At 41.8% G+C, this 10,914-nt stretch overlaps 1 protein-coding gene across 1 annotated transcript; it reads left to right on the plus strand.

The window, feature by feature from the left end:
• The first annotated feature begins 7,239 nt into the window (after nt 1–7,239).
• LOC101643855 (olfactory receptor 1J4) lies at nt 7,240–8,178 on the plus strand. The gene has a single exon (XM_004712603.1). The coding sequence runs from the start codon at nt 7,240–7,242 to the stop codon at nt 8,176–8,178; it is 939 nt and encodes a 312-aa protein (XP_004712660.1).
• Nucleotides 8,179–10,914: the final 2,736 nt, after the last annotated feature.

Below are 10,914 nucleotides of genomic sequence, written 5' to 3' on the forward strand. Positions count from 1 at the left end.
ATCTATTCAGCCCACATGTCTACCCAAGTATCTACTCATAGATCCCCACTTTTGCAAGAGTGTGTATACAACAGTATTTACCAGTTGCCTTTAACGCTCGCAAACCTCCCGGTGTCTTCCCAAGCCCCCATCCTATTTTTCCTCCTCTCTCTCTTATTGTGTATTGCTTCCCTTTCACCCTATGTTTTTTTAAATGACTCATCATGAAGATAGGACTGCTTTAAAGCAAATATTCAGTAGTAGAAAATCACCATTAGATTAGGGATGATGAATTAGGTCACACTCCTCCAGAAACCAACCCAGAGACAAGAGTAATGAGCACAAGTGGTTTACTTGGGAATTGAAGAAAACGGCAGTAGGAGAGTGTCAGAGTTAAACAGGAAAGGAAGCCTGCCGATGAAGGGCTATATAACCAAAATAATCTCTTGTGTAACTGCAGCTAATCCCACTGGGAAAACTAGATTCCAACACACCTCAGAATTGTTTCCATGACAGGAATGAATACATGTGCATATACGGAGCAACTCCCGTCTGTATTTCCCTGACAGGATCTTGGGGGTGGGACAGTGACGGTGAAAGTGTTGATTCTCTGGCACATCAGCCTGGCCTGTTGCACATGTAGGAAACCTGGGCTCAAGTAGTCATAGGAAGCCCACAGACAAGGAAAGGAAATCAGTGGGAGTTGCCCTTCTAGCCAGAGCACACTGATGTGGGAAGATCAAGAATTACGAGTGGGAAATTGATGGCTACATTTACTATTCAATTCTCTTATGTCCTATTACTGATTCCTCTAGTCAGTCTAATTAATTTTTTTAATTATAAGAGAGTTTGAATTTTCTTTTCTTAAAATCATTTTATTGGTGGCTCATATAGCTCTTATCACAATCCATCCATCCATCCATTCCGTCAAGTACATTTGTATATGTTGCCATCATCATTTTCAAAGCATTTTCTTTCTACTTAAGTCCTTGGTATCAGCTCCTTGTTTTTTTCCCCCTCCTCTCTCCCCCACCTCCCAACCTCATGAACCCTTGTTATTAGTTTTTCATGCCTCACACTGGCTGATGTCTTCTCCACTTTTCTGCTGTGCATCCCCCTGGCAGGGGTCATATGTAGATCATTGTGATTGGTTCTCCCTTTCTTCCTCCACCTTCCCTTTCCCCTCCTGGTATCGCCAGTCTCACTATTGGTCCTGAGGGGTTTATCTGTCCCAGATTCCCTGTGTTTCCAGCTCTTATCGGTACCTGTGTACATGCTCTAGTCTAGCCAGATTTGTAAGGTGGAATTGGGGTCATGATAGTGGGGGTCGGGGGAAGCATTAAAGAACTGGAGGAAAGTTGTATCTTTCATTGGTGCTATACTGCACCCTGACTGGCTCATCCCTTCCTTGTGACCCTTCTGTGAGGGGATGTCCAATTGCCTACATATGGGCTTTGGGTCTCCACTCTGCACTCCGCCTCATTCACATTGATATGATTTTTTGTTCTGGGTCTTTGATGCCTGATCCCATGAGAGTTTGAATTTTTCTTTGAAGTGGCCAAGTTTAAGTTTTTGAGAAAGTAATTAAACTTCCCCCAAATGGGTGATTTTTTTCCTGCTTAAACTCACTTTCATTTCATAACCAAAAAGGAAGAAATACAGTTACTTCCATTGGATTACCTGGTGAATGGGGCCCAATAGACTACCTATGAGTGGGATATATTTTCACCTAGATTTCTAGAGGCCAAATAGTCATCTAGATTTCTATTTGGACCTTATTGGATCCAGAATTTTTGTTAAAAAACAAAACAAAATAAGCACAACTCCCTGGAGTTTACAATGCCAAGGAGTGATGATGAGAAAATAGACCCTAGACTCACACTCAGGAGGGAGACTGAGTGTGCCTTGAGATCCTTTCTCTGTGGACTTAACCTCCAAGGTTCCAGCACCCACATCCCTCCCACAAGACTTCTTTCCTAGAGGAATTGGGTGTGGGAGTGGGGGTGGAGGAGAGGACTTGGGCAATTAATCCAAACTTGATGAGTATCTTTTTTTATATTTAAAAGATCATTTTATTGGGGGATCTTACAGCTCTCATAACAATCCACACATCAAGTGTATCAAGCATACATGTACATATGTTGCCATCGTTATTTTCTAAACATTTACTCTCTATTTGAGCCCTTGGTATCAGCTCCTCTTTTTTCCCCTCCCTCCCTCCCACCTCCTGACCCCTTGATAAATGATAAATTATTATAATTTTCATACCTTACACCGACTGCTGTCTCCTTTCCCCTACAGTTTCTGTTGTTTATCCCGTGTGTGTGTGTGTGTGTGTGTGTGTGTGTGTGTGTGTGTGTGTGTACGCGCGCGCGCGCTGAGTATCTTTAACTGGAAATGACAAGTTCTGGTTCCTACCCCTTACAGTTATCTCCCTGGATAGTTGGACTTGATTCGTCGATCTGGAGCTCGTGAACAGGCATGAGAAACTGAGCTTGCAACACTTCTTTTTCATGCCCTCCAAATGTCATGGACTTTGGAAATTACTCTTCATGATCCCTAAAGAGAAGCTCAAGACACATTTACCCACCAAATACTGCAGCACAAAAGCAGGCAAGGTCAGTATTGGGATGGAATGGTTTTGGGGTATTTTTCTCAGTAATACCTGACTTTTTTATATGGGGACAAAAGAGAAAAACTAGGTTATTGCATAAGGGAAGAGAGAACAAGATTGTAACAATAACAACAACAAAAGAGAAATAGAAGTGACAGAAGAAAGGAGATACAAAGGAAGACACTGTGGACTGAGAGGAGGGAGGAGATAATGAAAGAATGACGATATGAAGGGAGAGAAAAAGAAGAAATCGTAAGAGACAGAGATACAGGAAAGCAGATTCTTTCATCCGGAATTTATTCTAGCCAGGGATCTTAAGTCAGAAAACCAGATCTGAACAGTGCAGACGTCAAGCATTTCCAAAGCTTTCAGGTGTTGAAGACAGGGGTTTCAAGATCTCCCACACTCTCACCAACTATAGAAACATATCAAATACCATGATTAGGGATTCTTTCCCCCCACAAACGAGCATTATCTCTCAGGATGACACTCTATCACAGTGCTGTCTTTATGGTAGGTTTTAAGTCCATTTGCTGAACGAATGCATGTGCTTCCGAAGGACAAATATCTCTCCAATTGTAGCTTATTTCACTGGTTGTGCAGGGATTGTCCAGACTTATTCCGACCTCTGAAGCAATGGGGGCAGTAGAAATTGCGAAGAAGGATGGAGTGAAGAGGGACCAATGAAGAAAGGAGATGTAGGAGTTTTGAATCAGTAGAAACAAAGTCACTTCCTTACTGTGCTGCATTTTGTTGAATATACACATTGACCCCATGCTTATGAAAGTAGGACTTTATTATTCTTAGAGAGCACTGCCAGTTACCCTCCCAACTTTGACTTGAAGTTCTGGCTGGCTGTGAATGGCCTTCAGCTTCTGAGTGTCGGAATATAAGCTGGCTCTGTGATAACAAGTCTTTCTCCCGAATTTCCTGGTCAGTTTACATTCATAGTAAATAGTACCTGCCTCATTCCTGCCTGAATGATTATTCATCTCAGTAAATGAATGGACTCCCAGCCCTACCTTACCCCCGGACTTATATGTTCCCTATATATTCCCTTCTGGGTTGCTATCTTGATGTTTGCCAGCAAATTATAATCCCAATTCCACATTTTTATCCAAGATACCAAAACCCAGAGTCCAACAAAGGAATGAATAGGATTCATTTTCTCCTGGATGTAAAAGAATGTGAATTGCTCTGTTCTCTCTTTGGAGAGGTTTGTATTTTGCCTTCATTGTGGTCAGAGAGGAGCCAACATTTATTGGCATTATTCCATCTGTAAGAGAGGGTACTAGAAGCTCCACATATATCACCTCATTTCTTCATGATAATAACCCTGTGGGGTGTTGTTTTAAAATCCTCATCTTTCTGAAATTTATGAAGGTGAAGAAACTTGCTGTGAGATAAAATTGCTATAAGCTAGCACAATGGTAAGCCAAGTCCCTATCATGCCCAAAGATTGCCACAGAATAGACAGTGAGACCTGCACCCACTCAAGTATCGTTAGGAAAAGGAACAAGTTTGAGTCAAGTACTTTGAAAATGCTTCGTTTACAGATCAGTGTGAGTGTATATTAGGTCAAGGATGCTTTTGAGAAATTGGCAGGAGGTACATGCTGTTAGATTAAAAACCAGAAGATTTAAATTTTGTCATTGACTTGTCTTTTGCTAAATGCTGGATCCTGGCTAGAAACTTTTTTTGGATAAGCGAGAATCCTTTCTAACACTCTGACTCTTCTTATCCAGTGAAAGATGCTTCTTGGGATTTTGTACAAAGGGTGGTCTTTAGTCTTATTTGAGAGTAGTGACAAATGCTTCTAATGAAATAGTAACTTATAAAACCTTGTCAGTTGATGCCTCCTTTTATGCACCCTGGACCTGATCTGATTTCCAGCATTTTCTGTAATATTTGTTTGTTTGTTCATAATATGGCTTATCTCATATGTGTTATGTTATTGGGGGTTACCTTCATGAAGTTGTGTTTTATTTTTTTCTGTTTTTCAGTATATGATGAACCTATAGGGATAGCAAGTAGCATAAGGGTTTGGGTGGTGGGATGGGATATAGTGATGGTGATGGATGTCAAGGAGTCCAGGAAGGAAAAAAGTGTTTGGAAACTGATTGTGGTAGCAAGTTTACAATACTGCGTGATGTGAGTGAACTATGGAATGAGATGATATATGTATTAACTCCCAATTAAAGATAAATCAATAGGAGCCCAAAACCCAGGGACAAGGGAATAACATGTGATCTTACATTGATGACAAGAAGGGCATAGAGCGGAGTTTGATTAAGTGCAATGTAGCTGAGAGTAATTATTGAAAGCCAAATGAAGGTCGATCATGATAATAGGTAAAGAGTTAAGTAAAATGAAATAGAGGAAAGAACTGTGAGGGAAAGGCCATTTATAGAGGAATAAATACAGGCATGTACATATGTAAATATATTTTTATATAACAAAAGGACATAGATCTATGTACATATATGTTACGTATTAAAGTATCAGATGGACATTGGGCCTCGGCTCCAAGTGCTTTCTCAATGCAAGAACACTTTGTTCTAATAACCTGGCATTCTGTCATGCTCACCTTCCCGACACGCAGAAGACAAAATGGGTGCATAAGCAAATGTGGTGATGAAAGCTGATGGTGCCCGGCTACTAAAAGATATAGTATCTGGGGTCTTAAAGGCTTGAAGATAAACAAGCAGCCAACTAGCTGGGAAGCAACAAAGCCCACACGATGGTGGAAGAAGCACACCATCCTGTGTGATCATAAGGTGTCGACACGATCAGGTATCAGGCACCAGAAGACCCAAGACAAACAATCATATCCATGTGAACAGGGGGAGTGGAGACGCAAAGCCCATCTGTAGACAATTGGACATTCCCTCACAGTAGGGTCACAACGAAGGGATGAGCCAGCCAGGGTGCAGTATAGCACCAATGAAACATACAACACTCCTCTAGTTCTTTAATGCTCCCCCCTCCCCCCACTATCATGACCCCAGTCTACCTTACAAATCCGGCTAGACAGGAGCATGGACACTGGTACAGATAAGACCTCTTGAGACGCAGAATCCAGGTCAGATAAACCACTCAGGAACAATAATGGAAGTAGCGATACCATGAGGGTAGAGGGAAGGTGGGGAGAGAAAGGGGAAACCAATCGCAATGATCCACATATACCCCCTACCCCAGGGTGATGAATAACAGAAACATGAGTTAAGGGAGACAGGAGATGGTGTGAGATATGAAAATAATAATAATAATAATTTATAAAGGGTTCATGAGGGGGTGGGCAGAGGGGAAAAAAAAGGAGCTCATACCAAGGGCTCAAGTAGAAAGAAGTGGTTTGAAAAGAATGATGGCAGCATATGTACAAATGTGCTTGACACAGTGGATGTATGGATTGTTATAAGAGCTGTAAGAGTCCCCAATAAAAAGCTTTTTAAAAACAACTATATTTTTAAAAGAAATAACTTAATTTCCCTACTTATTATGTAGGAATTCGCTCTGTTAAGTGACTGTTTTGTTGTATGCAAAGTGGAAGCTGGGGAAGGAGAGTCTATTTGGTGCATAGAGGAATCCAGCAACTAGAGTATTTAGATAGACCTGCAGTCTTTCCAGTCCTCATGTAGTTGTTTCCTATTGCCTCTGTAACAAGCTACCACAAGCCCAGTGTTTTAAACAATTATATAAAGAGAAAATGCCTTTCCTGGGAAGCCAGAACAGAGAAGGCAGTGAGAGTGAATTAGGGGAGGTGTGGGGAGCAGGGGAAGGAGGAGAAGTTGGAAACAAAGGAGAGGCATAGATTTTATAGGGACTTTAAACTATATTAACTATGTTGCACTTTATTTTAAGGTAAATAGAAACAACTTGAGAGTTTTTAAACAGGGGAAGGCACATTGAAATTTAGGCTCAAAAATTATTTCTTTTGCTGATATAGAGAAAACATTAATGTGACTCAGAGTTTCTTAGGGACCTTATATTTACGTGCAATAAATAGAAATTCATGTATATTGCAAGTGCTGTTTTGAAATATATACAATACTATTGTTTGCATCCTTTTATTTGAAAAGTTTGTTTTGCTTCTTCAATTGAACACAATGACTGTTAAAGTCAAAGAAGCCTTGGTGGTGAAGAGGTTACATGTTGGGCTGCTACCTGCAAGGCCAGCAGTTCAAAACCACCAGCGGCTTTTGCAGCAGAAAGATAGGGCTTTCCACACCAGGAAACAGTTGCAGGCCTAGAAACCCACAGGCTCAGTTCTACCCTGTTCTAAAGGATCTCTCTGAGTTGACATTGACTTGATGACAGTGAATTTGGGGTTGGGTTTGGTTAAAGTCAACTCTTCCGATGGGTCCTGGGCCCTGGTGTTTAGGAATACTCACCAAAGAGCCTTCTAGGGGTGAGACGTCATTTTCCATGGTATGGTTCTCAGTGGCACAGAGGGAAGCGTTCCATTCTGTCACTCAAGAAACTAAGAAATGTTGGCTCTTGTTAACGTGCACCTCATCGACAATTTTACTAGTTCCCTTAAGTATCAGCCTATAAGGAAAAATAGGCCGCACCTCCCACTTTCTGCAATGTTGTATGTATCTTCTTAATATGTCCTCAACAGCCTTAGTCTTGGTAGAGAGAACATCATGAAGTGGGAGAACCAGAGCAGCGTGTCGGAATTCCTCCTCCTGGGGCTCCCCATCCGGCCAGAGCAGCAGACCATGTTCTTTGCCTTGTTCCTGGGCATGTACCTCACCACAGTGCTGGGGAACCTGCTCATCATCCTGCTCATCAGACTGGACTCTCGCCTGCACACCCCCATGTACTTCTTCCTCAGCCACTTGGCCTTCACCGACATCTCTTTCTCATCTGTCACTGTTCCCAAGATGTTAATAAACATGCAGACTCAGAATCAATCCATCCTCTATTCTGGGTGCATAGCACAGATGTATTTTTTCATATTTTTTACAGATCTGGACAATTTCCTTCTCACTTCAATGGCATATGATCGGTATGTGGCCATTTGTCACCCCCTCCACTACACCACTATCATGAGGGAGGGACTGTGCAGCCTACTAGTAGCTCTGTCCTGGATCCTCTCCTGTGCCAGTGCCTTGTCTCACACCCTCCTCCTGGCCCGCTTGTCCTTCTGTGCTGACAACACCATCCCCCACTTCTTCTGTGACCTTGCTGCCGTGCTCAAGCTGTCCTGCTCAGACACCTCTCTCAATGAGATAGTCATTTTCACCGTGGGAGTGGCAGTCATGACTCTCCCATTGACGTGCATCCTCATCTCTTATGGCCGAATAGGGGCCACCATCTTGAAGATTCCGTCTACCAAGGGGATCTGCAAAGCCCTGTCCACCTGTGGCTCCCATCTTTCTGTTGTGTCTCTGTACTATGGGACAATTATTGGGCTGTATTTTTTCCCCTCAGCTAGCAAATCCACGGACAAGGACATAATTGCTTCTGTGATGTACACAGTGGTCACCCCCTTGCTAAACCCTTTCATTTACAGCCTAAGGAACCGGGACATGAAGGGGGCCTTGGAAAAACTCTTCAACAAGGTGACAATTTCTTCTTAATGATATTTGCTCTCATTCTTTATAGCAGATATATGAATTCACATATCCTCAGATACTGGACCTCTAATGCCACCCAACATGGACACAATTCTCAGTTAATATTTAATGACTTGTATTCTGTTACAGTCATTCTCTACTTTACTAACAACTCTTTAGTGTAAACTGTGAATTCTACATGGAAATTATTGATCATTGCTCTTGCCTGTTAGGTTCAAAAAGTATGTATCTAATAGAATGTATGCCTCTCGTGTGATTTCCTGGGAATTTGTTGGATCTTATGAATCTTTGGAAGATATTGGTTGGTGGTCCCTTGATCTAGAAAGACTACAGAACTGGGGATTTGGGAGGTCTCTTTTCATTTTCCCACCCCTCATTCAGTGCATATCTCACATTTTTCACTGGAGATGATGAAGGGTCAGGAGAAGAAACTTTATAGTACCCTTTTAACTCCAGGAAACCGCCTATTATTATGCATTTAGATGCTTCACTCAAGGACACAAACTCTTTTCTTGATTTTAGGAATGCTGGCCATCCTGGTAGATTATAATGACCTCCATTCAGCATTTTGTTCTCTGATTGGATGTCTATGAAGATTTATCATTGCATATTTAAATTTAAATCAGGACACAAGCTCAATCTAGGGGGAGAATAAGAAAGACAAAGAATGTACCCATTGTCTGCAATTTTCTGTAGCACCCACTGAATTTAGTCCCTTTGTCATTTAGTCCCTTCATTCTAACTCCATAAAAATAATTTCTTCTCAGCTTAGTGATTTATATCATGAGCGCCCAAGAAATAGATATTTGTCAGCATGTGAACGACCAACTAGGTTTCTTTCTTTATGCTGCTCTTTAGTTAAGGATAAATGGGATCACAGTGGCTTCTGAGAGTCAGCACCATGTAACCACAACAGAAGAGTATTAGAAAAAGACAGCTCTAAGTCTTCTCCTTTTGTGTAGAAGGAAATAATTATTAAACACTGAATGTATTATTTATTTGAAATAAATGTAATAATGAATTTGCCTTAACACTAAAGCTGACCAAGAATAATGAATACTAGCTTTCTCTACCTTCTGTATCAGAGATGTATTTTCCACAGGAACTTGCACAACACTCCTGAAAGATGGTGACTATGGGAAGCAGGGAGCACCCTAGAACAGCATGGCATGTAGATTCTATTCCCAGTTCCAAGGTACTCAGCTGCCCTAGTGTGTTAGTCCAAGTAGACTAGAGAAACAAATCCAGAGACACTCATATGTGTGTAAGAGGGAACTTTATATCAAAGCGAAATTGTACATTAAGAAAACAATCCCAGCCAAGTCCAGATCAAGTCCATAAGTTTGATATTATCCCATATGTTGATACCAGTCCATAAATTCCTCTTTAGACTCATGCAGCCATGCAATGATGCTGAATGCAGGAAGACCACCAGCCAGTGGGTGGAAAGTCTTGTGGATCCAGTGGTGGTGTAAGTATCTCAGCCCTGGAGTGGGTTTCCACGTGGTTTCTCCAGCGTCAGGGCTCTGGTTCTCTCAGCGTAGCTCCATGTGGCTTGGCAACAGGAATGTCTCACAGGAAGAGTGTGTGTGTTCTGCCTCCAGTGAGCTATTTATCTCTGCAGCACCTCCAAATGAGGTCATCAAGTTGTGACCTGATTGACAGGCTAGACTCCACTCTTTCGCAAGTTGACAGGAGATTATGCAACTGCCACACCTAGGATATAGAATCATATATTCTCTGCCTTGAGATATGACTAAAGTAAATTGAATGCATGAGTTGGTGGCTGGGTGAAGCAAGGAAAATCAGAAGAGAATCTTACTTCCTGCTTATTTAATATTCACTCAGTAGACCTTGACCTGGAGCTGATGAAGTTGTCTTTTAGCATCCCAGGCTCCTTTGTGGAAGGACAGATGGCATTTATTCCTGCATTGCTAAGCTGCATGCACAGAATCACTTTGTCTGAAAGTCAACTCCCAACCAGTTCCAGAGCCAAAACTTGAACAAGGCTGGAACCTCTCTGGCTGGTCTAGAGAAAGCTTGCCTTAGTAAGCCAGGACAAAGCAATGAGTGGCTGTATACCATGAGCCTTGCTGTGGTGACTCCATTGGTAGGATTGAGCTCCTGGCCCACATTCCCTGCCTACATTACAGTTATCTGGAGCCCTGAACATCTCCTAGCCCCATCAAGTTCATCTTCCAAAGGGCTCAAAATTGATAATCATACTTTTAGCCACGGGCTGGGGACTCCTGCTTTGAATGCATTTTTCTCATGAAATAATAAGCCTGTAAGGAAAAGCATTATCACCATCTGTCCTGTTAATCCACCCCTGTAATCCAGATTGTTTTTTCTTGCATATGAATAATCCAATATGGAGTCCTGGTGGTTAAGTGTTGGACTGTGATCCACATGGTCAGCAGTTCGAAACCACCAGCAGCTCTGCAGGAGAAAGACTGGGCTTTCTCCTCCTGTAAATAGTTACAGTCTCGGAACCCACAGGGGGTGGCTATGAGTCAACATTGACTCCAGAGCAGCAAGTTTGGTATGCATATCCAAAGCAAACCAGCATTTACCATATTGCTTAGGATATGTACATAGAACTTTTATAACTCCTTTATTGAAAATATGCAATATTTTAAGACTTTTTTTTCTCAAGTGGGGTTAAAGACTAAGTTTCATTCCCTTCCTCACTGAATCATCTCATTGGGTTTGGAACACAAATTGCTACAAAGAAAAACA

The sequence above is a fragment of the Echinops telfairi genome, unplaced genomic scaffold (genome assembly GCF_000313985.2).
Source record: "Echinops telfairi isolate 266 unplaced genomic scaffold, ASM31398v2 ScPeMD7_7410;HRSCAF=8448, whole genome shotgun sequence".
Taxonomy (NCBI): Eukaryota; Metazoa; Chordata; class Mammalia; order Afrosoricida; family Tenrecidae; genus Echinops; species Echinops telfairi.

Coding starts and splice junctions, on each gene's coding strand:
- LOC101643855 (XM_004712603.1), top strand. CDS start 7,240: ATGAAGTGGGAGAACCAGAGCAGCGTGTCGGAATTCCTCCTCCTGGGG.